We start from the raw sequence: 27,185 nt of genomic DNA, 5'->3' as shown, positions 1-27,185 counted from the left end.
TTATGGTTTGGGAATTTCGAAATGTAACAATAATATTCTTTCTAAGTGTTAAAATGGGCATGTACCAAGATTTATATAAAAACCTATGCACTCACCAACTACGTTTTCGTAGTTGACACTTTTTCTTCATGGTTTTCAGGAAATAAGCTTAAGCATTGAGGATTTATATGCTTCATGATTATTTGCATTGCACTTTGGAGTCAAAGATCAAACCTTGTGATAAGCAATGGAATCCGCCTTGATCATTGTAGGTTACTATTTCATGTGCTTGTTATTTGGTTCGTGGACTTAATATCCAAGTATGGTGGATGCATTTGTACTTGAAAATTGGTTCACATGTTTGTACATTGTAAATTCTTTTTATCAAATAAAGTTATGGTGAATGTTATTTATAATCCTTTGTTTTGAATACTCGACTTTCTGTACATCTCATTGTTCCGCCTTAGTTGGGGTGTTACAAGGTGGTTTAGGTCAGGTTGGTGGTTCAGGTCAAGTGGGTGCCAGTCAAGTGTGTGGCAGTCAAGTGGACAGCTTAAGTCAAATAGTTGGTTCAACTCAAATGGGTGTAAATGTGAGGGGTCACAAGCATGCAAAGACTACAACAAATGTAAACACGGCCAGGGAGAAAAGTGAAAGATTTTTGAAGGACAAGCTTGTTAAAAATGTTCCAGGACCAGGAAGAACCAAAGAGGATGCTTTGGTTTTAGAGTAGGATGGTTAATTATTGTCTTTTGGGTGATACTTTCATGTATCTTGAACTTGTTATGTTTTTCTGGTATTTTACAACTTGATTATGTCTTTCTGGTTTATTAGAACTAGGTTATGTCTTTTCTAATGTATTTTCTGCTACATAACTTGTTATGTTGTAATGTATTTTTGCTACTTAACTTGTTATGACTTTACAACTTGTTATGTGAAGCAACATATCATGTCTTGGTTATGCATTGTACGTAATTTATGTTTCTGTCATCTAATTTCGACTTCTAAATAATGCAACTTTCAAGCAAAATCGATAACTTTCTTCATTAATCATCAAAACATTGTACCAAATACATCAACAAAAGACAACAACAACATTGTACATACATTAACCATTGACTGCCAAATACCTTTACAATTCCTTAAAATACAATCAAAAGAAAAACAACTAAAAAAACAACCCAACTGACAATTACATCTTCAATCTTCTATTTTCATCTTCACTTTATTTTAGTTTGGCATCCACAATGTTCTTTGACCGCAATAAACCAGGTATGATATCCACAACACGAGGGCACATTGTCAGATCAACCCAACCAATGAAGCTAAAATTCGAGCCCTATTAAGGATGAAAACAATCAATTGGATTGTTGAAAAATGCTTTTGTTGACAGAAAACAATTTGGATTGTTGAGAAAAAAAAATTACCTTTTGTGGACAACAATAAAATCGACGTCCAGGATTCACATCGGTCCATGATTTTCGAACAATTCCTTTTCTTCCACACCAACAATTCACCGTTATTATTATTCCTTTTGAGATCTAACTTAATTTGGAGAAGAAAGAGAAAAGAGAGGAAAAATGGGGAAATCCTAAAAGGGTTGTTAGGCTTAAGAGATATATCTCCAAAAGCAGATTTTAGGTGGGAAAGGACAAAAGTAGCCCTCTCGTGCAAGTTACGTGGGAGCACTTAACACCAAACAAAACGTTTGTTTCGACTTGGTATGATCAGAGTGACAAATTGGTAAGTTTGGGTATGCCTGGTGTAATAAATAAACCATGGCTATGAAACGTGCAATATGATGGATAGTTCAGGTACCAAATTTGTAATTAACTCCAAAGTCAATGGTCAAGATTAAAAGATTAACTTTGAATCATGACTTTTGTTTTTAATCCAAATGTTGAGATTGATTCAACTTAACCCCTCAAATTATTTTGAACTTTGAGAAATCTCCATCCCATTTTTAAAGGGTTACCCGTTTAATGACATGTCAAGAGTTGCCCCAAATTGGATAAGACTAAGAGGAGTGGTAAGAAAGGGAGGGAGGGGCAACTTGCGCCATGTGTCATGTGGTGTAAGAAGAGTCGCCCCTTAAAAAAAAGGTGGAAATGAGTGGATTTTGTAGATTGAGGCGACTTGTGCCATGTGGCATGTGGGGTAGGAAAAATGTAAAAAAGGTGGAAATTAGTGGATTTAGGAGAAGTCGGCGAGGGGGATGATGTTCACGGCGACTTTGGCCGACTTTGGAGCACAAAGGAGCGACTTGTAAAGGTCAGACAACACAAAAGTCGACCAAGAAGGGTGGTGTAGGGGGCAACTTACGGTGACAAGATACGAGAGTCGGCCAAAGTTGGTGCGACTCCGTTCATTCTAACAACACTCCTCTCAACTTACTATCACTCCAACAATATATTGATTTGAATGGATGTCTAAATATCAGGACCCTCTAATTAACACACACACGTATATTTAATATTGAAATTGGCATGTCGACAGCATATTTCGTGGCCAAAATTGGCCGACAATCATTTATCTCAAAAATCTCACATGTTAATAAAAATAAAAATTAATAACAGTAATATAAATCCTCAGATCTGTACCTACTCTTTTGACTAACATATATCTTGATTCATTCAAGAAAGAAAGAAAGAAAAAAAATGTCGTCAGGATGTGCTCTATTGCTAGAGATCCTATTCGCAGTTCTTTTCCCTCCTCTCGGAGTTTGTCTCCGATACGGTTGCTGCACTGTAAGTCTCACAACTTTAATTTATTTTTTTTTATATGCACATAAATTGTTTGATAAAATGCCTAGCCGATCAAATATATACTATTATTATAATTTTTATCACAGATTGAAGTGCTTATATGCTTGCTCTTAACTTTGCTGGGTTTTATTCCTGGGATAATCTATGCCCTCTACGCCATCGTGTTAGTCAATCCAAGTCGTGGCGATGATCACTACCGTACACTTGCTTAAAGACTGACTATGCTGCTTGGGTCGTTATCTGGGTTCTGTCTGTATCTTATTGTTAGTTGATGATAAAAATAATGTGTACAACGATAACAATATCCAATCTCATAAAAATACGTTTTATGTGCGGTTTCATGTTATTTCGGTACTGGTTTTTTATAGCTATGTTATGAACGTATTGTTGTTGTATCTTAATGCAATTGATGTCATGGATTTAACTATATAATTTTACAGAAGCTATACTCCTCAATTTTACTTTGATTTTGCGTTTGTATTTTTCTACAATTTTTTAAGATTGTTGTTTGATGATTGTTAGTTTAAAGTCATGACATTGTAAAGTCTGTATTCAAATTATAAGTACTATTTGATAAGTTTTGTGATCATGTGCATTGGTAGACTAGTTGAATCAATTGAATCAGAATCGACCATCAAGTCAGGTTAATTTTTTAAAGAAAAAACAGGTTATAAAACATTAAACCAACCAATACAATTGTTCAAACCTTAGTATTCAGAGGATGTTTGAATTGATTATTTATGAGCATGTTATTATCTACTAGAAAAAGTAAGTAAAAGAATAAGTGGATATTAGCCCGCTTATAAGAAAACGCTTATGTCTAATACAATAAGCAAATATTATCCTGCTTATAAAAATAGCTTATGTCTAAATAACTAAGCACATAAGCAACATCTGAAAGAATGTTTATTGCGTATATGCTAAAAAAACACAAATAATAAACAAAAGAGAAAAACCATTTCAAAGACGTACTAACTTTATTTGTAGCCATCTAACTCTTTTTCTTATAAAGAGCCCAAGATTAAACATTTCACAACCAAGAACACCAACGTTCTAGTCGAAAATTATCCATATTTTGCAAATGGATTCTATTCATGTAATGTAATACGAGTAGCAACGAAACCTGATTTCATTTCTACTTTTTTTTTTTATTCCCCTCCAACACAAAATGGGTGACATATGTTGTCTCAATTGTCGTCCTTAAAGTAAGTTATCACATCATGCATTTTTATTAATATTTTAATATGTTAATTGGTTTTTTAGATATTTTTATAAATTTAAAAATATATTATCATATAATTATATATCATATATGATTTGTTTTAATACATTATTCTAAAGTTTTTCTTATTGTCACTCCAATAAAAAGGTCCATGTAGAAAAATTATATATCACCTTTTACAGATTAATTAATTACTGTTATCTTAGCCTGCGAGTAAGATCAAACACTGTATCAATAAAAACTTACCTCACATCTGCCCTTGACATTTCCATTCAAAAACGAAAAAAAAAAAAAAAAAAAAAAAAAAAAAAAAAAAATGTCTCGTGGTTGCGAGCTATTGTTAGAGATCTTATTCGCACTTGTTTTCCCCCCTCTCGGAGTTTGTCTCCGATACGGTTGCTGCACCGTAAGTCTCACTATTCTTTCTTTCTTTTATTTTCCATGCCAACTGTATGATAAATTGCCCCACTGACTATAAAATATATATATATATATATTTGCAGGTTGAATTCTTTATATGTTTGCTCTTAACTTTACTGGGTTTTCTTCCTGGAATAATCTATGCCCTTTATGCCATCGTGTTAGTCAATCCAGATCGCGACGATGATCGATACTATCCCCTTGCTTAAGGACCATGGTTGTGTCCTTTCCTGTGTGATTTCATGATCTATCTATATGTAATCATGTGTTAGCTTATGAATTTATGGATAATCTCTATGCAATTGATGTTTATACGGATATGGTTTGGTTATATGAGTCTTTGAATGTGTTATTATTTGGGTGTACCAAATTCGTTTTAAGTTTGATTTCGAGTTAAGATGTTTGATTGATTATAGGATAGTTATGGTTCATTATCTGAGAAAACTTACTTGATGAGGTTATGAGGCCATACTGTTAGACTTTAGTGTCATCTTGTTTTCCCGTTTTCTTTTTGAGTTAAGTTCATAGAAATATATTCAATTTGTCACGTATTGTTATTTTTACGGCGTCTATGGTATGTCTAACTTTCAATTTTCGCTATCCTATGTATCTGACACCTCTTAAAAGTTGTAAATTGCTACCATGACATTGTTTTGATGATGTGGAAACATATTCCAGGTAGGGTAGGCAATCAAAAAACCTTGTTGCCTAATAAAATGTAAGTGGATACATATAGAGCAAAAATTGAAAGTGTGCTGCAAACAATAGATGATTCAAAAGTTGGATTCATTTCGATTCAGTTAACCCTTTCCTTTGTTCTTCTCCAAACATAACCCTCCACCCAAGAAAAGTAGAGCATGTTCAAGAACCTAGAACTGTAGAAGTAATGATCACTATAGTTCATCTTTGTGCAATCTAACAAATCTAGTCTCAGCAATAAATTGTTACAACTTATACGCAAGGCATGTACCTATATAGAGCATAGATAGCTTAGTATGCATCTTAACCTGTAATCTTACAAAGACAAGGAAGAGTCCCTGTTTGATAAAGATGTGTGTAATCCTACTTTGAGGACCATATATGATATATCACGTGGGCTATATTTGGTATGCAGCTGTGCATGAGTTTCAGGCTTCTGTAGCATCGTCTAGAGCACCATAGCCAGATGTTGATTACTTATTATAACTTATATCTATTCCTGCCATACTTCAATTCATGTGTAGCTTTTATTTGACGAAATTCTGTTTGTGCTAATTCTTTCAGAAGTTGTATTATGTTGAGAGTCGACCTGTGAGCTCTAGGTGCATTGTTCAGTCTTATGTCATTTATTCAAAGCAAGCATTTACATCTTTTAGAGTTTTCAATGATTAAGTCAACCGCACTAGAAATATGCTAGCTATATTTCAGAATCGTTTCACAACCTTTGTAACAATATTTGGTTGCATATGTACATCATGCATGGATATATAGTTAGGCCTCATTCTGCCGTTCTTTGTTAACCGTAGTATCTAGTTTTTTGCTGTTTTAATAATTTACGATAGTACCGTGCTTGATTGTAAAGCCATATACCAAAATGTTAATGATCATTTCTTTAATTTTTGTTTGATAATTGTAATTCTACTAAGTTAAATGGGAAATTATAGTATTTTTCTTGTTCTTTTTAGTCTTAAGATGATTATTTGGGGACAATCATGACTATTAAGGTAGACAATACTTTCGAGAGATATATACCAGTCGAAGATGCATGCATGGGGAATCGGAAATTGAAAGGTATGTTCTAACGCGATAATAAATATATTTAGTTCTTATGACACAATTTGCTCGTCATGAACCTCATTTTCTTCATTCTCTTCTACATCATTTAAATGTTTTTGTTCATCCAAAGGACCATAAGCCCAACTACAAACTAAGAAGTAAAAGAAATTTACCAGACTCAGAATAGCAAGAATCCAGTAATAATAGTCATAGTGACCTTCGTTTAAGTTGTTTGCGACCCAACTCACTCGTTCCCCTTTTTTAGAGTACTTGTTCACAACACCTACAATTAGACTCCCAATCAAGTTTCCAATAGCAGATCCAAGTGCAAATAGAGCTACTCCAATGCTAGCCATGCTTTTAGGAAACTGAGAGTAATAGAACTCTATTTGCCCTATTGCATTGAATGCCTCGGCTAACCCAAGCAAGCTATATTGCGGTACTAGCCAAAATGCAGTCATGTTTACTACCCCATAGGGGTTCTTTGAAAGTCCTTGGCTGATGGCTGCATTGCGCCTATTCCTTTCCACAATTGCTGAAACTATCATGCCTAGACATGAAAGGAATAGTCCTATTCCCATTCTTTGCTTCAAGCTAAGACCTTGTGGTAGCTTTGTGAATTTTGAGATTTGGCGGACTAGGATTTGTTCGTAAAGGGCCCCCCATATGGTCAAAGCTAGTAATGCAAAAACGTCAAAGGAACCAGGTGGGATCTTGAAGTTCCCAATCAAGTGGCGGTCCATGGAGTTGGCTTGGAGCACGGGGAAGGAGTGTTGATTTACGGTCACTGCGATCAGTATACCTGTAGACCATATAGGGAGTACTTTAATCAGTACTTTGAATTCTTCTACTTGCTTGACTGTGCATAATCTCCATGGATCTACAGCCTCTCCTGTAGAAGCTACATCCTTCTCGTGATTTGTCACTATGCAGGCTTTGTTCAAGAATCTTCATGGCCAAGAAACAATGAGGATTTTTTAGATTTAGCTAGCCGTTTTTAAATAAAATCTCCGAATTACCAATTGAAAATAGGCATAGTTAAACTTATTATATAATCTATTGTTTTCAGAGTTCAAATAGGAAGTTTGGATTACTAAACAATAGTGTAAGGTAATAGTTCAACTATTTGATGGCTTATTTGGTGAAAATACTTGATTTTATTCCAGATCAAAATAACTAGCTAGTATGATCTTGTAAACCCGACAATGGAAAAGAAATGGTTTGCCTGTTTTGAAATATTTTGCTAATAAAAAGTACCTTATTTTGTTTGTTGGTACAAGAATCTTGGAACCCCTTTTCTGATAGAACCATTTATTGGAATTCTTGGGTGGGAAAGCAAGATGTTTGTTCTTGAAAGATGCCGAGATAACCTGAAAAAATCCGGCGAACAAGCTTTTATTTACCCTCACTTTGATATAAAGAGAGGAGCCCATGAAAAACATGACTGTAGAGAACAACATTAATCCAGCAGGAATTCCAAATCCAACAATCCAGCCTTTCGCTGTTTGAATATAAACTATCACCGTCACAGATAACATTACGGAAATCCCGACAGAAGCGTAGTACCAGTTGAAGAAACGCTGTAAGATTTTAGCGTTTTCTGGATTTCCAGGTCGATCAAACTGGTCTGCACCAAAGGCTAAAGAACATGGCCTAATCCCGCCTGTTCCAATAGACATTATGACAAAAGAAATAAATAAGAGCGCCATCTGTGCTTCATGTGGTTTGGCACATATCTCGACGTTTGGCCTACAAGTAAACGGCCTTGCTGTTGGGAAAACTGCGGTTAACCACAGCATAGTCATTCCCTAAAGAAATACAGTGCTGTTAGAAATTCGATACCCATGTCAATAATTGATGATCCTAAGGTTGGACAGTATCTTACAATTAGAGAAAGAATTGATCCAACTCCAATCACCCGAAAACGTCCTAGATGTGAATCTGAAATAAAAGCTCCAAATGTTGGCAGGAATCCCGAGATTGCTCCCCATAAGAACATGATATTTGCTCCTGTTGCAGTGCTGAAATGGTACTCGTTTTTAAGGTAGATGATCATATTTGCACGTAATCCAACACTAGCGACCCTTTCAAATGACTCATTGGCTACAACATTAACAAGAAAAGTTACGTTTTGCGGACCATTTTGTTTATAATCACAAGAAACCTTAAATTTACAACACTAGAATCATATACCTATGATGAAAGGCATAGTTCTAAGGCCTCCTTTTTGAGTTAATTCTTGTCTGGAGAGGCTTTCCGACTCAATCGAAGACAATTCCATGCTTTGAGAGTAAGAATGTTGTAATGGAACTCTAGTATTTCATCAGAAGTGTATAAAACCGGAAAATAACAATCACAATTGAAAGCTATGATAACGATATTAAACAAAATCACAATAGTTACTCTTTGTAAACATTTTGTGCTTGTTACAGGATCAACTGTTAGGCAAGTTTATGGCCTAGTGAGATATGTGTGTACGTCATGTCCATCGAGTAGTAAAGCAAATAATGAGTTTATTTACCTACACCCCATCAGACATTTTATAGGGTTTGGACCACAAGAGCATTATGTAATAATATTGAAAATCGTGAGAAATACGGAATTTTCTATCTTCCACCGTAGTATCATGTTTTATATACAATGACATGATTTTTACAATTTGGCTGGATTCAGAAATTAAATTCAAACCTCAAGGTTCATTTCGGAGATAATAACTTATATAAATGGTGTCCATTTCTCACCTTCTATAAAAGACAAACCAACCAAAGCACAAGATTCAATCAATTTGTATGCCAAATTCATCAATGGAATCAAACAGAGAAGAAACCTTGATTACAATCACCAACAACAATAACAGCAATAAACAATACAATCCAAAGTCAAAGTCAAAGTCAAACTATTGGATAATCAACACACTAAAATCAACAAGATTTTCATGGATCTTTGTTGATCAATCAAACCCATATAAAGCTATTCTATCATGGATCATTTTTTATATTCACAATTGGTTTCGTCGATCTAATCGGAAAAGGCGTAGATCTATGGTCGATCTGATCGGAAAAGGCGTAGATCGGATAAGAAGTGTAACAACCCTCAAATTCCGACTAGGATAATTTACTTGGACTTATCTAGGCTTTTATACCTAGAGGTTTGTTAAGAGAAAAATGTCTTCTAGACATCAAGGCATAGTAATAATTGCCCTCTAGTTCAATGGAACATCCAAATATGGCTAGTCATTTTAGAGATGCCTTACAAAACTCTATAATCATACAAGTCAATCCCAAAGAATAAATAACAACTTAAACCAATATAAAGATTTCAAATAATCTAACAACTAGAATAACAATGATGTACATTGAGCGTTATAAAATATAACATATATAGTTATACATGTATATACCACCTTATATCTAACTCCGCCACTTTTTCATTTCACATGTTTATGCTTCTAACACACACCTCTTTACTCTCAAACACTCTTTCTTCTCTCTTTCTTTTCTAATTTTTGGACTGCCACATCAAGGGCAGAAAAACTGCCCCAAAACACCACTTTGAAGCATCAAATCTACATCTTTAGGTCACCATCTAGTAAGGGGACAATGGAAGGTCAAGCTCAAGGGTCTTGGAGGTCTCCAAGTACACAAAAACAGCCCCTCAAGTGGGGCTGATCGGCAGCAGCAGGAGGAAGAAGGAAAGCAGCCCTATGTTTCTCTTTTCTCTCGATTCTTGATCATCAGACGGTACCCAATATGTTCCTTTGTTTTTTCTTCATCCCTTCTTTCATTTGATAGCTTATTTTCCCTTATTTTTTGAGCTTGTAACAACCAACAAATGACTCATGGGCTGCCATCAAGAACAAGACCCAACACAACATCCCATCTTGTTATTTTGATCGTCATATGTTGATAACTTGAACTCTTTTGATTACCACTCTTTTTACCTTTCATTTTATCACTATATATACATATTTCTATTCATGAATGCATATCTAAATGATGGATTAACAAGAATAATCATTAAAAAGGTCACACACATAAAAGATGATAACTTGATTTTGTTTGAAAATGATAGATCTTAATATGCATGCATAGATTTGCATTAGTTTAAATTGATTTTGATTTGGGATTTGAGATGGATAAAAAAATACAAGTTTGAATATGATAAAAGTATTCTAATAATCTGACTTTATCAAAGTAATAATAAATATATATAAAGCTATACAAAAACAAGTTTAAAATTGACTAAAGGTAGAAGTGTGTTACCAAGAGTGTGACAAATTATGTAAGTAAACTTGTGGGATATAAAACTAGTATAAGGAGGACGATCTAAGTCTTGGTCACAAAAGATTAAATGAAGGTGTGTGAGTCTAGTTTTACCACCAACTAAAATCACTCAAAAATACCATATAGAACTCAAGTTATGTATCTTTAAGTACACTGTGGTCGAGCTGGGTTTTTAACGAAAAGCTTAATTCCATAAACTAAGAATCAACCATCGAATCCAATAACCTTCTATATAATACCAACCATGGAATCAGTAGAAATAGAATAATATGAATAAGGAAATATAAAATTAAGTGTTGGAGCATTGGGAAGATGGAAAATAATGGTTGGGTAAAAGGTTTAAGCAAAAGGTAGCTTTATGTTTTCAAGAAAAGCCGATCAAAAAACTATGTCAACTTGGGGAGGTGATATCTAGAGTTGGGTATAATACTTTTGAACAGTTTTTGTGTCTAAAAGGAATTTCAAAGAGTTGTCTTTTAAGTGGCACCAGTTTCAGGTCATGTTCCAAAGGAAAAGTCAGTCAAACGTATTTCTAAAGTTAAGGTCGCAAAACTAGGATTTTGGTCTAGAAATCAGTAGACTTTGTCGATTTTTAGTTCTCAAAATATCAAGCTTCAGAAGCTCAAACTTGGTGAAAAGTGATTTTTATGAGTTCTTATCTTAAAATAAAATTTGAGGATTTTTCTGAGGGTTTCATCATAGATAACTTCTATAAAACATTTTGGGTCGCACAGCAGGAACCTTTGTGACCAGTTTTAGTGTGGGAATTTTTAGAGGTAGCAAACAATGTCTAAAAATTAAGTAAAAATTCACAAAATTATAGGACACATATAGGTTGCTACACAAAAATTCAGAAGGGTCCAAATATATAAATTTAACCCCGAATTAGTGGCCAACATTTCACAAACTTGATGTATAAAAACAGAAAATTTAAAAGGAAACTAACCATTGGTGTAATTGGCTAAAAGATGCACTAAAAACCATAATGGGCTAGCCCGACCCAAATAATGAATTTATTGAGCTATAAATCAGCAGGCCCACGTGGCCTAATAACATAAACAACCCAATAACCGATATAACCCATCAAGCATATAACCCAAATAAGGTTAAGCCCAATAACAAACTTAAGCCCAAAACATTTGGAAGCCCATGACTTGTAAGCCCAAAAGATTGTGGCCCATAACACGTAAGAGACCTTCCAAAGCCCGAGTGATCGTAAGATTATCAAGAAGTATGTGAGATAAAAGTTAAGTATAATTAAGTGACGTGAGACACAAATTAAGTGGATAAACGGAAATAACTAAGTTAATTAAAATATAAAATGATACCTCGAAAGGTAATTTACACTAAAATTTATTACACATCCAATAATGTTTAAGGAAACATAACTTAATATGACATTAGCATATAATAACCCTTAGATGCCAAACGAAACCACAAATGAAGCCAAGTTACTGAAATTCTAACAACTTATAACTACGTGTATAATGAAAGTAACCTATTACGCCATCAATCTTTACAACCAAAACAATGCGACTATTAGCAATACACTTGGATCCCATAATCGATAACAACATAATAAGAATGGCATTTCTAAGTGATGGCTTAAGATAGGAACTTACGTATATTAGTTCTCTCGTAGGGATAGTCTTGGCTTGAAATATGATTGAGGAACATAACGGATATATGATCAAGGAAGCTATAGATGGGAAGTACCCATTTTGGATATATGAATATAATGCGTGGCATATCAAGGTGAGTTATAGCCCCCTTTCAAACTATTTTATGTGTTTAACTTTCGGGGTGAAAAACATGATATATAAATAAAACTGCTTTCTATATAAGAAATGATTCTTGATAGTATGATCATGAAATGGAATTTTGGTGTATGTTCAATATGATAAATGTTATATGATGAGCTTGCGTTCTGTCAAACTGTTATATTTCGGTACACTACTATTTACTCCGAAAGGGGAGGCCTGTAGTTAGAGGGTTGCGCAACTAGGAGTCGTCCACTCACCCAGAGCGTAACGGTGGAATGTTGCTTGCCTTCGTAACGATCTTCACTTCCGGCTCGACCAGAGCGGTGCTCTATCTACCTTAAAATTTAAACGGTCGTCTCCATGGCACAACCCCAATTGTAATTAAAGCACTTGATTGACGGTTTGTGCTATGAAATGAAATAATATATTGTTGGGACATGTAAAGGTAGTAGTAGTGGCTCAAGAATTTACTCATGAAAATCATGCCCTTGTGGCTAAATGAAATTGATATTATTATGGACGGATATTATGGATTGAATAAACGGTTTGGGCATTGGACCCTATATGGAAATCTTGAAAGTTGTTGAAATTGGCAATATTGAAAAATTGATAACCGTATGATTTTGGTATGATAAATGATTAATCGATTTATATACTTTTCTCTCATGATGATTTTGACAAATGAGGGATTTATAAGTTATCATGGATTTTTCAAAGTCTTGAAATGACATTATGGTATTTGGAAAACTTGATAATATAATATGAAAATTTTGTCGATCATATGGTTGGGGTATTTCGAAATGTAACAATAATATGTTTTCTAAGTGTTTAAAATGGATATATACAAAGATTTATATAGAACCTATGCACTCACCAACTACGTTTTCGTAGTTGACACTTTTTCTTCATGCTTTTCAGAAATTAGCATAAACTTTGAGGATTTATATGCTTCATGATTATTTGCATTGCACTTGGGAGTCAAAGATCAAACCTTGTGATGGGCAATGGAATCCGCCTTGATCATTGTAGTATATTATTTCATGTGCTTGTTATTTGTTTCGTGGACCTAATATCCAAGTGCGGTAGACGTATTGTACTTGGGATTGGTTCACATGCTTGTACATTTGTAAAATTCTTTTATCAAATAAAACTATGGTGAGTGTGACTTATAATCCTTTGTTTTGAATGCTCGACTTTCTGTACATCTCATTATTCCGCCTTAGTTAGGGGTGTTACAGAATATGGTATTAGAGCCTAAGGTTATAGAGAACATTGGAGTTCCTCCGGGAATTTCAAAACTATAGCCGTTTTCAAAACGAATTTTTATAGTCGAGTCAAGCATAAGGTTAAGTGGATTAGTTTGAGTTTTACATGGTAGGGCCCTAATTAAACGTAAAGTCATGAATCTACGTTTAATTATGAGAGAACCATGTGAAACTTAAACGGCCACTTGGACTTATGTTCAAAAGGATTCCATTTCAAAAAGATCTTTATTAAATCCGTTTTTATAAGCATGCGCGTTGCATTTAGATATTCACCTAAGCATATATAATGATTCGAGATTTGCTTTATGTAAGGATTATGCTAGTCTAGTAGGATTCCCCCATATGCACATTAGAGTTGAAATGAACCTAAGATTGAAAGATATTCGTTCATGCATACTATTATATGCTATAACATGTGAACTTGAACATAATTTGATTGTAATGTGACAGTTTATAATGTGCAATGCGAAAGTTGAAATGTGCAATGTGAAAGTTGTAATGTGCATTGTGAAAGCTTGTAATGTGAATGTGAAAGTTTGGAATGTCCAATGTGAAAATTATGTGAGAAATTCGTGCATAAAAGCTTTACGATTCATAATGTTGCACTTTAAGTAGCATATGCACTTTAAAATAATGTGATTACTAGGAGGCATGAAATCACTTTGAGATATGACTTGTTTAAATTATTGTGTAAAGAGGTTGATCAATTATGATTGAACCAAAAGGGGATATAGGTATGACAAGTTGATATAAAATCCCATGGATAATATGAATATGAAGGGTTTCGCTCCCTAAGATTGAACTATTTAAGAATTTACACGCGAATATAGTGATGATTATGTAGTTATGCTTGCTATTGAGATAACTATTGCGCCCTAAGGTTGAGCTATTTGAGGACTAGGTTGTGGATGATTTAATCAGGGTCGGTCCTGAATTATATGATGCTCAGGGCAAGGCATCAAGAATATGCTCCTAAAATTTTATGTGGGCAAACAACCTAAAAGCTCATAACATGGTCAAGTTAAGGGTTAATTTATGCACCAATACTTTTTAATAAACAAAATATTACAAAACTTATAAATAACATATATAAACTTTGAATTAAAAAATTCACATTATAAGTCACTTAAAATGATTTCTATGTATATATTTTGAAGTAAAAACATTGATTATCTTGACAAATTGATGTCGAGCCACAATATAATGAATGAGTTTAAAACCAATAGTCATTTATAATTGTTATTAAAGTATATGTTTAAGAAAATATAACTTTTTTTATTATTAAGAATTCGAATTTAGTAATGACCATGTAATAAAATGTTGACAATAATTTTGGACACTTTAAGATATAAAAAACTCTATTTATTTAATAGATAACTACTCAAAATAAAATAAAATACTCCGTACATGGTGTAGCCTAAAACATGAAGCAATTAATAGTTGCATACACTTTTACTTCAACAAAAAGCAAGCAAAATTTAGGGCCTAATATGAAACTTTAGAGTATTATAAGGGGTTTTATCAGTAATATATCATAAATAAGAAAAAGAATCTATAGGCATTATTGCTAGTTGGTTGCCGTCCTCTCCTTCTTCATGGAAACCCAAACAGCCAAACTCCATTAAAATGGAGAGTTAAGTTTTACTTTCATTTTTGTTTTCATCATGCGCCTATAACCTATATAACTACTTCATTCATCATAAAATTATGTTACTCAAACTAAAACATACAAAAACACCACTAGAGATCTCAAAACATGCTTAGATCTAGTTTTAGTGGGATTCTAAGATTTCTGCCCCCTATAATTTGTTGCTCAGGGCTGTCGCCCAGCCTGCCCATAGCCAGGGCCGGCCCTGGATGTAATGCTTATATAGTCATGTCTTGTTATTGAGATAATTATTCTGCTCTAAGAGTAGACAATTAAGAGCTAGTATATACACGATATGATGATAATGTGGTTAGTCCTTGCTGTTGAGGTAGATATTGCGTGTTGAGACTTAACCGCTTGAGAACTAGTGAATTCCCTTAAGAGATTCATTATGAAATATTCGTTCACTCGAGCTCTTTTGAAACTATTCAATATCCTACTTCTTATGACACCGCTATTCATTACTTAATTACGACGACGCGATATCATCGATAAAGCATCTCTTCATGAGCGTTTGACGATGCACTCTAAGGATTATAGTCCCAAGATATGACCCGACTTGAAGGTATCTACGCAGAACCTTTGCATTCGATTTGAGATGGCGCAAAACATATGGAAATGTCAAACTAAGTCGGAGATGTACGAATGGTGAGTGATACTAAGGCCTTATTACGAGACAACGTCATAAGGCGAACACGTACCCATACATTCTAGACGACACACTATGAGGAATGTAGCCTCGGGAAAATTTTTTTTATTTTTTTGCGCGATATTTCTATTCTAACACGTATATGCGAACATCTATCTACATTATTTAATTCGGTGCGGTATATATTGACGTCATTGAAAGTTGGAGCCCAATCGGCAACGTAACACATGGAAGTGATTTCTTTAACTCGCGCAAGGGGTCTGATTCGAGCCTTAATGAATCTTTTGTTTTCCTATTTCCTATTTCATACATTGGAAACCAAATTCTATATCCTTGATATTCTTGGTGATTCAAAGTAATGATCACCATAGCTCCTCTTTAAAGTTAGTAACCCAACAACATACAACTCACTTACACAACATTCATAAATGGCGAATTCGAGTGAGTGATACCCTGCTCTCGCTACGACATCAAAGGACGCAAAAGATGTTTAGACAACAGTTGTCAGTATGTGGAATACTTGGGATAACTATATAGCATGGAAAATGCTATTAGGTCACGTACATAATGTAGGCCGTGATGATATGTTGTTTGTCAATCAAAGTACAAGGAAGCAAATTTTCACAAGCGACATTGAAGCAATCCGTTTAACTCACCTAAGAATATTAATTTGAGTTGTCGTCTTATCTCACTATGAACTCTTACTCCCCACTTCCACAATGAAGCTAGCCAAGTGAGTTTCGACAATCTCGAGGACCAAACACGATGAAAGCATGATTCTTCTTCTTTTACAAGGAATTACGATCTCCTTAATCCACGGATGACTCGACACAACACCAGAAAGTGGTGAGGCCAAATAACTAACACCACCCACTCACAACGATGTTAAGAGAAGGACCCACTCGATACTTAGAAGTTCAGGAAACTAGCGAGTTAGAGAAATATAGTATAGAAGGTACTATAGACTAGTATACCCAATGAAAGCGATGCCTTGGATATGGTCTACATGTGAGCGAAGATGTAATTAAGGAGGATAAGAAGTAATATAGGAATTATATGACCCCCGCGATTTGAAGATAAATGAAAAATGATTTGGGACTACCCTGGAGGACAAGAGTAGTCACAAGTAGGATTAGGAAATCTAGCGAATTGAAGGTCGATGAGATTGATAAGAAGATTTGGCAGAATACAGACTGCCAAAGAACGTAAGAAAGCAAGGTGATTCAAGGAACCTAGTAAGAAGGTGTCTAATGAGCTTGCTTAGAGGAGAAAGTGAGATGATACAAGAAGCATGAAATCCCTTACATTTTTCTACAAGAAAAATGTTAAGGAGGTAATCACAACAAGAAAGATACTCGAACAAGGAGTATGAAATGCAAGGTTTTACTCTATCTTTCAAGAAGAGCTATTCACTAGCATCATTGAAGGTGATGTAAAGGAGAAAGTGAAGTAAAGGAAGGCGATCTAACCCAAACGATAAAGTGAAGGTATTGACGATATCTATGGGATGTAGCTCAGAAGGTATTCATTTTTATGGCGCTCCACGCGTTATTCTCTAAGCATTAATTGGGGAACCGCTAAAGAAAGACAAGCTATTAGTAGAACATAACAAGTAAGCGAAGAGAAAGCGGTATACGCTCAACACCAGAGTTTAGAAGCACAATTCGTTGTAAAGGTTATCACCTCAAGGTCAACGGTCGCAGGGAGGTAAGCTAAAATAAGATGAACCCGAGGGAGAAAAAAAATTTGTAACACATGGTAAACCGTCAAAGAGCATCGACCCACGAAGTAGTGCGCCCAAGAAAAGTGGAGAAGGGAAAAGAACATGAAATCGCTAAGTTAGTAGTGAAAGTAAATAAGAAATACGACGGTGGAAGTCACAACACATACTACCACAACGATTAAGGAAGTTGGTCACTGAACTAAGTTTTAAACGACTAACAAACTCCTTGAAGAGCTAGTTATAGAACGTTTGAATGGAATCATGATAAAGATAACACGCATCTGTGATGAGTTAGGATTAAAGGATCCACATCAACAAGATATGACGAGTACCCCAGAATTAACTTCAAGGACTGGCAATTGCGTGTGAGTCATTCAAGATGACGATTACTCTAGTAACAGATGGATCTGAGTGGCAAAACGGTAAGGAGTATATTTATCCATAAGAAAACGAAAGGAAGGAGTAGGGAACCGCATGGGTGAGGAAAAGACGAAGCAACCGTTGTTTCACCTAAACTATCTTATATCGCAATTCCTAAGAACATTATGTTAGTGTTGAAAAAGAAGTGTAGCTTAAAAAGCTGAAAATGGACACGAGGCTTTGAGAGCAAAGTAATTGAAAGTTTTGTAGAGGTCATGAGGACCTAAAAAGGATTTCTTCTAAGAAAGGGTTCATACCAACAAGGACTTGAAGTGTTTGTGTTGCCAAGATAGTAGCGATATGATTATTTGCGAACATAAGGATTGTGGAAATCCTATCGCGAGGAATGCGTGGGGATAGAAGAGAAATGAAAGAGATTGTATGCGCAATGTTAAAAAGGAGTTTAGTCAGCAATAAGTCATAGAGGGTAGTACGTTTACATTAAAAAGGAGGAATTAAAGGTACCTTAAAATCATTTACAAGCGAATATCGGCAAGATTAAGAGAAAAATGGGAAGCAATGCGACTTAAGGAATAACAAAAGAGGTAATTTTGTAAAGAGAAAGAAAAAAAATAAAAATAAAAATAATAATAAGGACGAAATTGACGGACAAAGACGAGTATGAGGAGTAAAATGGAACTATCCATTGCCGATTTCCCTTGCACACCATGAAACCTCAAAGACGACGCTGAAAACCCTAGAATGAGGTAATACGAAAATGTACCTTTGCAATTTTAGTACAACTCGGCATCCCGAATTAGTATCACCCTTGTTAAGGGGGTAATCCCTTAACAAGTGCTTAGTCACAAACGAAGTCAAAATATTTAATTCGCGGCAAGCATATCGAATGCCAAACCCAAGAAAGAGAACAATATGCAGAAGCCACTAGGACAATTCATTATTTAGGAAAGCAAATGATAATGGAAAGTGATGGACAAAATAACAATGGAAATGAGTAGCCGCTTACGATGAATATTCCAACATTTCTCATCGCCTTTATTGTAACACACGTTACAAACCGTTTGTTCATGTTACACCTCTGTATTGATCATCTAATCATCATCTCATTTGTTATTATTGCTCTATGTGAGACCACATATGATTAATCTCTAGTCATCTCAAGAAGTGAGCGACATTCGTAACCTTTTCAAAACTTCTAATCACGAGAAATATTAGGGCACCAAGCAAGAGATGCCCCCAACTTTGGAGGTAAAAGCTTGCAAAAGACCAAAAATGACCATGATAAAAATCTAGGTGAACTTTCACATTTTATACGCTATCCTTATCGTCAACCATTTCATTCCTACTATCGTGTGAACGATCAAACTTCGACGACGAAGTTTTTGTTAACAGAGTAATGATGTAACAACTCTCAAATTCCGACTAGGAGAATTTACTTGGACTTATCTAGGCTTTTATACCCAGAGGTTTGTTAAGAGAAAATGCCTTCTAGGCATCAAGGCATAGTAATAATTGCCCTCTAGTTCAATGGAACATCCAAATATTATTTAGGCTAGTCACTTTAGAAATGCCTTACAAAACTCTCTAATCATACAAGTCAATCCCAAAGAATAAATAACAACTTAAACCAATATAAAGATTTCAAATAATCTAACAACTCAAATAACAATGATGTACATTGAGCGTTATAAAATATAACATATATAGTTATACATGTATATACCACCTTATATCTATAAGTAATTAACTATGAAGGCTTTACTTAATTAAATCTCATACATATGTATATAGTTGTGCAAGTAACTAGTTATTCAATCAAGTAAACATAGTTAAATTTAAACTTAAATACTTATAAACAACTCATTCATACATAGATATGTCAACCAATGAACCTAGACAATTTTCTTACAATTATATACACACCTTATAAAAGTTTAACAACAAAATATGTGAATTTTTACATTAAAAATTGAGCACATATACACACACATGCACTCCTCACACATACACCACACCCATAATGACCAATCCCTCATCAACTAGTAACATGCTCCATGTCAATTCCAATGCATATCAACTCCAACTCCACACTCTAACTCTACTACTTTTTCATTTCACATGTTTATGCTTCCAACACCCTCCTCTTTACTCTCAAACACTCTTTCTTCTCTCTCTCTTTTCTAATTTTCGGACTGCCACATTAAGGGCACCCCAAAACACCACTTTGAAGCATCAAATCTACATCTTTAGATCACCATCTAGTAAGGGGACAATGGAAGGTCAAACTCAAGGGTCTTGGAGGTCTCCAAGTACACAAAAACAACCCTCAAGTGGGGCTGATCGGCAGCAGCATGAGGAAGAAGGAAAGCAGCCCTATGTTTCTCTTTTCTCTCGATTCTTGATCATCAAAGGGTACCCAATATGTTCCTTTGTTCTTCATCCCTTCTTTCATTTGATAGCTTATTTTCCCTTATTTTTGAGCTTGTAACAGCCAACAAACGACTCATGGGCTGCCATCAAGAACAAGACCCAACACAACATCCCATCTTGTTATTTTGATCTTCAAAGGTTGATAACTTAAACTCTTTTGACTACCACTCTTTTTACATTTCATTTTATCACTAAATACACATATTTCTATTCATGCATGCATATTTAAATGATATATTAACAAGAATAATCATTAAAAAGGTCACACACATAAAAGATGATAACTTGATTTTGTTTGAAAATGATAGATCTTAACATGCATGCTTAGATTTGGATTAATAATAATCTGATTTTATCAAAGTAATAATAAATATATATAAAGCTATACAAAAACAAGTTTAAAATTGACTAAAGGTAGAAGTGTGTTACCAAGAGTGTGACAGATTCCGTAAATAACTTGTAGCATACAAAACTAGTATAAGGAGGACGATCTAAGTCTTGGTCACAAAAGATTAAATGAAGGTGTGTGAGTCTAGTTTCACCACCAACTGAAATCACTCAAATATACCAAATAGAACTCAAGTTATGTATCTTTAAATACACTGTGGTCGAGCTGGGTTTTTAACGAAAAGCTTAATTCCATAAACTAAGAATCAACCATCGAATCCAATAACCTTCTATGTAATACCAACAATGGAATCAGTAGAAATAGAATAATATGAAGAATGAAATATAAAATTAAGTGTTGGAGCATTGGGAAGATGGAAAATAATGGTTGGGTAAAAGGTTTAAGCAAAAGGTAGTTTTATGTTTTCAAGAAAAGCCGATCAGAAAACTATGTCAACTTGGGGAGGTGATATCTAGAGTTAGGTATAATACTTTTGAACAACTTTTGTGTCTAAAAGGAATTTCAAAGAGTTGTCTTTTAAGTGGCAACAGTTTCAGGTCATGTTCCAAAGGAAAAGTCAGTCAAACGTATTTCTGAAGTTAAGGTCGCAAAACTAGGATTTTGGTCTGGAAATCATTAGACTTTGTCGATTTTTAGTTCTCAAAATATCAAGCTTCAGAAGCTCAAACTTGGTGAAAAGTGATTTTTATGAGTTCTTATCTTAAAATAAAATTTGAGGAATTTTCTGAGGGTTTCATCATAGATAAGTTCTATAAAACATTTTGGGTCACACTGCAGCAACCTTTGTGACCAGTTTTAGTGTGGGAATTTTTAGAGGTAGCAAACAATGTCTAAAAATTAAGTAAAAATTCACAGAATTATAGGACACATATAGGTTGCTACACAAAAATTCAGAAGGGTCCAAATAATTAAATTTAACCCCGAATTAGTGGCCAACATTTCACAAATTTGATGTATAAAAACAGAAAATTCGAAAGGAAACTAACCATTGGTGTAATTGGCTAAAAGATGCACTAAAAACCATAATGTAGCCCGACCCAAATAATGAACTCATTGAGCCATAAATCAGCAGGCCCACCTGGCCCAATAACATAAATAGCCCAATAACCAATATAACCAATCAAGCATATAACCCAAATAAGGTTAAGCCCAATAACAAACTTAAGCCCAAAACATTTGGAAGCCCATGACTTGTAAGCCCAAAAGATTGTGGCCCATAACACGTAAGCGACCTTCCAAAGCCCGAGTGATCGTAAGATTATCAAGAAGTATGTGAGATAAAAGTTAAGTATAATTAAGTGACGTTAAACACAAATTAAGTGGATAAACGGAAATAACTAAGTTAATTAAAATATAAAATGATACCTCGAAAGGTAAGTTACACTAAAATTTATTACACATCCGATAATGTTTAAGGAAACATAACTTAATATGACATTAGCATATAATAACCCTTAGATGCCAAACGAAACCACAAATGAAGCCAAGTTACTGAAATTCTAACAACTTATAACTACGTGTATAATGAAAGTAACCTATTACGCCATCAATCTTTACAACCAAAACAATGCGACTATTAGCAATACACTTGGATCCCATAATTGATAACAACATAATAAGAATGGCATTTCTAAGTGATGACTTAAGATAGGAACTTACGTATATTAGTTCTCTCGTAGAGATAGTCTTGGCTTGAAATATGATTGAGGAACATAACCGATATATGATTAAGGAAGCTATAGATGGAAAGTACCCATTTTGGATATATGAATATAATGCGTGGCATATCAAGGTGAGTCATAGCCCCCTTTCAAACTATTTGGACCCGTCCGACGACCCAGAGCGTAACGGTGGAATGTTGGTTGCCTTCGTGACGACCTTCACTTCCCGTCCGACCAGAGCGGTGCTCTATCTAACTTAAATTTTAAACGGTCGTCTCCATGGCATGACCCCATTTGTAATTAAACCACTTGATTGACAGCTTGTGCTATGAAATGAAATAATATATCGTTGGGACATGAAAAGGTAGTAGTAGTGGCTCAAGCATTTACTCGTCAAAATCATGCGCTTGTGGTGATATTATTGTGGATGGATATTATGGATTGAATATACGGTTTGGGCATTGGACCCTATATGGAAATCTTGAAAGTTGTTGAAATTGGCAATATTGAAAAATTGATAACCGTATGATTTTGGTATGATATGATTAATCGATTTATATACTTTTCTCTCATGATGATTTTGACAAATGAGGGATTTATAAGTTACCATGGATTTTTGAAAGTCTTGAAATGACATTATGGTATTTGGAAAACTTGATAATATGATATGAAAATTTTGTCGGTCATATGGTTTGGGTATTTCGAAATCTAACAATAATATGTTTTTTAAGTGTTTAAAATGGATATGTACAAAGATTTATATAAAAACCTATGCACTCACCAACTACGTTTTCGTAGTTGACACTTTTTCTTCATGCTTTTCTGGAATTAGCATAAGCTTTGAGGATTTATATGCTTCATGATTATTTGCATTGCACTTGAGAGTCAAAGATCAAACCTTGTGATGGGCAATGGAATCTGCCTTGATCATTGTAGTATACTATTTCATGTGCTTGTTATTTGTTTCGTGCGGTAGACGTATTGTACTTGGGGATTGGTTCACATGCTTGTACATTTGTAAAATTCTTTTATGAAATAAAGCTTTGGTGAGTGTTATTTATAATCATTTGTTTTGAATACTCGAGTTTCTGTATGTCTCATTATTCCGCCTTAGTTGGGGTGTTACAAGAAGTGATGATTGTTGCAGTTGATCTCTTCTGAAAAAAGCCTATCGGAATCTTCGCCGGTGTTGGGTTAAATATATCGGAATCTTCATAAAAGATAAAATAGGTTGGGAAATTAGAAGATAAAAGGGGGAGTGAGAGAAAATAAAAGATGAATGGGAAGTTTTTTTTTTTAAATAACATTAAATTGAAAGATGCCGAAAGTTTAAAAACTGAAAGAACTATAAAAAACATGTTAAAGTGAATGGAAAGAGAACGTGAAAAAGTAAGGAGAAGCAAACAAACGCAGTGTACATGAAAAAGTAAGGACCACCCTATTTTTAAAGAATGGGGGTGTGCTGAAAGCATGCGTCAAGATTTTTAAGAGTCAAATTTAAATGGCCCCAAACTTATAGATATATATTTACATATACGCCATTTTTCGGCCATTAAAACAAAGGTTACAAATTCTAAGTTTTTTAGTTATGGCCACTGGCTTGGTAACCCATTGGTAATATCTTTGATCTTAGAGAAATCCATTAGAGTTTGAATCTCACTTTCTACATTTGTAGAAGTGGATTATTAAGAAGGAGGGGGTCTGTAACACCCCAAGAGTTCTAAGATAAATAAATTAACCTTTTTTTTTAGTTTGACATTAAAATAATTTTTTATTGTTACCAAAGAGTTTTAATAATTCTCAAAAAACCCCCAAATAAAGTCTTTTGTCGATTCTTTTAAGTCAAACAAATATTTGTTCAATATAAAATGAGTAGAGTTACGCCATATCAAGTCACCAATCTCAAGTCCCAAAGTCTCAATGTCACGAGTCTCAAAGTCACGAGACCCAAAGTCTCAAAATCCGGCCTTATGATATCTGCCTTAGTCCAAGTCTCAAGTCTCAAGTCCAAGTCTCTAACTCACACAATAAGCACGTCCAAGCACAACATACAACCACATAATCACACACATACAAACAAGATCAGGGCACGACAAATAGCACAAGTAACTCTATACACACAGACTCAATATTCAATATAAACAGAAATCGACAAAACTGTTTAAAAAGCACAAGTATACTTTCCACCCCAAAAACTTGTAAAAAGAGGGGCCACGAAACTCACCTGAAAGAAACACAAGTATAGTACCCTAAGTCAACGAACAAGAACAGGAACCGTCAGTACGCTTGAAACACGGCTCGAAATCTGTCCAACAGTCCTACATTGTCCCAAGGTCATCCAGTAAGTACTTACTTAATTGTACATGTCTATGTCGTATACTAGTGTTTTAGGAAATGCCATTATGTCTTGTCAAATGTCATAATATATATATGTATATAATAGTCTCATTGTCCTTGAAAACCGTCGAAATGAAACAATTCGATTAGTAAAGTCACATTTTATTGTTTATATCCCGTTAAGTCTTCGTATCAACATCATTATAAAATATATTAAGTCCGGAAGGTCATATAGTTTGTACATCATCTTTACAAAGTCTTTTAACCTTTGCATTTATATGTAGTTATTATAAAATATATAAAGTCCGATACACCATTAATTATTGTTATACGAATGTATAATTTATATATGGTCCTTACAAAGTCCTTTTAGACATATATATTTAGTCATATACCCATTTTAGATAAATCCTTATATGTATATACATATGTCCATATCATTTTAATTCTAGTATATATATATACCCATATTAATTTCATCATTAAGAAGATTAGGATTTAAAACATGGATCAAATTGATTAAAATATAAATTAACTTTGTTTAAAACCTTAATTTGACTAAATCATGACTTAATCCCATTTTTAACCAAAAGATCCATGAATACCGAAAAATAACTCAAACTTTTAATTTATTAGAAGGACCGAAATAGACACAATGATAATCTACCCTTTGACCAAGGTTTGACTAGTGTTGACCGGCGGTTTGACCAAACGTAATAAAGATTCCGGGTGGATATATGAACAACAATCGATTTCCAAGACAAACACGCAATTAACCTTCGTATTTATTCAAGTTCTAACCGAAAACATTCAAAACAACACATATAAACTCGGATTAAACAAGATTTCGATTTGTATAATTATGTATGAACCGCAAATACAAGGAAACAAACCAAATCTAATCAAGAAGATGATTTTCGGATCTAAAATATCCGGATCTTAAAGTTTTCGGAAAACCAAGTCGAATCTGAAAGATTTTCAGATAAATGAATCTCAGATTTCAAGGGTTCTCGGTTCAAGGGATTTCGGATCCAAGGGTTTTCGGGTATAAACATTTCGGATTTGATGATTCCGGACATAAATTTATGCATATACACTTATATAAACCGAAAACATATGTAGTTTTGTCAAGAGAGTCGAATTTAGAGCATATATACACGATATATAACCGAAAATTAAATGTATTTGTCAAGAAATTCAGATTTATAGATAAGTATACAAAACATAGCCGATTTACACAAATCCATGAAAAGCTTTTCAGATTCATATATATATATATGTACATATAATTTGATATATATATAAACAAGGAAAATTTGTAACAACCGTCACCTGAGCGTTCGTCTGACTGTACCTTTCCGTTCGAATAAGGTTAGTAACCGTCAAACATAAGTATAAAGACGTGAGTTTTTATGGATTAAAGTATAATTAAGACATGTCATTTTATTGTATACTAGTGTTTTAGACTTTTTAAGACTTGGTACGAATGTTTGAGAAAGACTAGCTGTTTAATATAAATGCCTAAATAAAGACTTAAAATACTTTTGTGAGTCAAATATGGTCATGTGACTAGTCGTTGTGTTCATAATTCAAAAATATATCATAAAATATAGTCAAATCATTCCTATGACATTCGGTGTTCGTCCGGTAAGCAAAAGGACTAAACTGTCAGGCGTTCCGTTAGTCTGACGGACCTCTCCTCCCTCGACTTTCCCTATAAACAGAAGGCCAAGCCTTTTTCCCTCTTTTCCTTATTTTGGTCGTTCACATAGCTACACACACACTCAAGGTTTTCTTTCAAGAATTCTAGCAAAATTTTCTATTGATTTTCGGTTCTAAACGCGTGTAAATCAATCAAGGCTTCAATCTTCGATCAAGAAACAAGTGAATATTATTTTGTTCTTCATCAAAAACTTGTGTAAGTTCTGTTCTTAATATCTTTAATTCATTTTTATATGTTTATATATGTTTACCTTTTCGGTTCTTATCAGAAGCTAAGTGAATCATGTCATTTGATTGTGGATTGTGCATCTTTCAGTTACATTTGTGTGTAAGAAACAAATTGAACCTTGATTAAGTCTTTGATTTGACATATTATGCATTCATGTAACCGGTTTTGTGCAACTACGTATTGAAGATATCTTTTACTTGGTTAAAAGACTCAAAAACTAGTCGACTTCGTATCCTAGATCAAGATTTGTGCAATTGTCAATCACATGACATATGAAATCGGTCGAACATCACCCTTTTTGTACTGATTTGTGTAACTTTTGTGCATCCAAGACCCATGGGTATGAATTGGCTAGCCATAACTTCGTCGTTTTAACAAAATCGCATCAAAATCGTTCGTTTTTGCTCAAAATGCGTCCAAATCCGACCCCGAACAGGTCTAGCTCGACCTCTACCTGGTCTAGATCAACCTAGGAAGTTCTAGCTCGACCTCAACCAGGTCTAGCTCGACCTCAACCAGGTCTAGCTCGACCTCTGATGGTCTA

The 27,185-nt window shown here is 34.4% G+C and overlaps 2 protein-coding genes and 1 long non-coding RNA gene across 3 annotated transcripts; 1 reads left to right on the top strand and 2 right to left on the bottom strand.

The window, feature by feature from the left end:
- Nucleotides 1-1,009: 1,009 nt before the first annotated feature.
- LOC122591125 lies at nucleotides 1,010-2,284 on the bottom strand. The gene is made up of 2 exons (XR_006322675.1): nucleotides 1,407-2,284; nucleotides 1,010-1,318 (listed from the first exon to the last, which is right to left on the bottom strand). It is a non-coding gene; the product is annotated as an uncharacterized LOC122591125 (long non-coding RNA).
- A 218-nt stretch (nucleotides 2,285-2,502) lies between these two features.
- Nucleotides 2,503-3,171, top strand: LOC122591124 (UPF0057 membrane protein At4g30660-like). Its single transcript, XM_043763340.1, has 2 exons — nucleotides 2,503-2,726; nucleotides 2,831-3,171. The coding sequence occupies exons 1-2, from the start codon at nucleotides 2,637-2,639 to the stop codon at nucleotides 2,954-2,956; spliced, it is 216 nt and encodes a 71-aa protein (XP_043619275.1). The 5' UTR covers nucleotides 2,503-2,636; the 3' UTR covers nucleotides 2,957-3,171.
- Nucleotides 3,172-6,149: 2,978 nt separating this feature from the next.
- LOC122591123 (protein NRT1/ PTR FAMILY 1.2-like) lies at nucleotides 6,150-8,529 on the bottom strand. Its single transcript, XM_043763338.1, has 4 exons — nucleotides 8,335-8,529; nucleotides 8,027-8,244; nucleotides 7,399-7,949; nucleotides 6,150-7,089 (listed from the first exon to the last, which is right to left on the bottom strand). The coding sequence occupies exons 1-4, from the start codon at nucleotides 8,420-8,422 to the stop codon at nucleotides 6,192-6,194; spliced, it is 1,755 nt and encodes a 584-aa protein (XP_043619273.1). The 5' UTR covers nucleotides 8,423-8,529; the 3' UTR covers nucleotides 6,150-6,191.
- Between the last annotated feature and the right edge of the window lie 18,656 nt (nucleotides 8,530-27,185).

The sequence above is a fragment of the Erigeron canadensis genome, chromosome 3 (assembly GCF_010389155.1).
Source record: "Erigeron canadensis isolate Cc75 chromosome 3, C_canadensis_v1, whole genome shotgun sequence".
Taxonomy (NCBI): Eukaryota; Viridiplantae; Streptophyta; class Magnoliopsida; order Asterales; family Asteraceae; genus Erigeron; species Erigeron canadensis.
This window is presented reverse-complemented; position numbering and strand designations above follow the sequence as displayed.

Coding starts and splice junctions, on each gene's coding strand:
- LOC122591124 (XM_043763340.1), top strand. CDS start 2,637: ATGTCGTCAGGATGTGCTCTATTGCTAGAGATCCTATTCGCAGTTCTT. Junction 2,727..2,830: donor TCCGATACGGTTGCTGCACT/GTAAGTCTCACA, acceptor TTTTTATCACAG/ATTGAAGTGCTTATATGCTT.
- LOC122591123 (XM_043763338.1), bottom strand. CDS start 8,422: ATGGAATTGTCTTCGATTGAGTCGGAAAGCCTCTCCAGACAAGAATTA. Junction 8,245..8,334: donor AACTATGCCTTTCATCATAG/GTATATGATTCT, acceptor TTAATGTTGTAG/CCAATGAGTCATTTGAAAGG. Junction 7,090..7,398: donor GTACCAACAAACAAAATAAG/GTACTTTTTATT, acceptor TTGGCCATGAAG/ATTCTTGAACAAAGCCTGCA.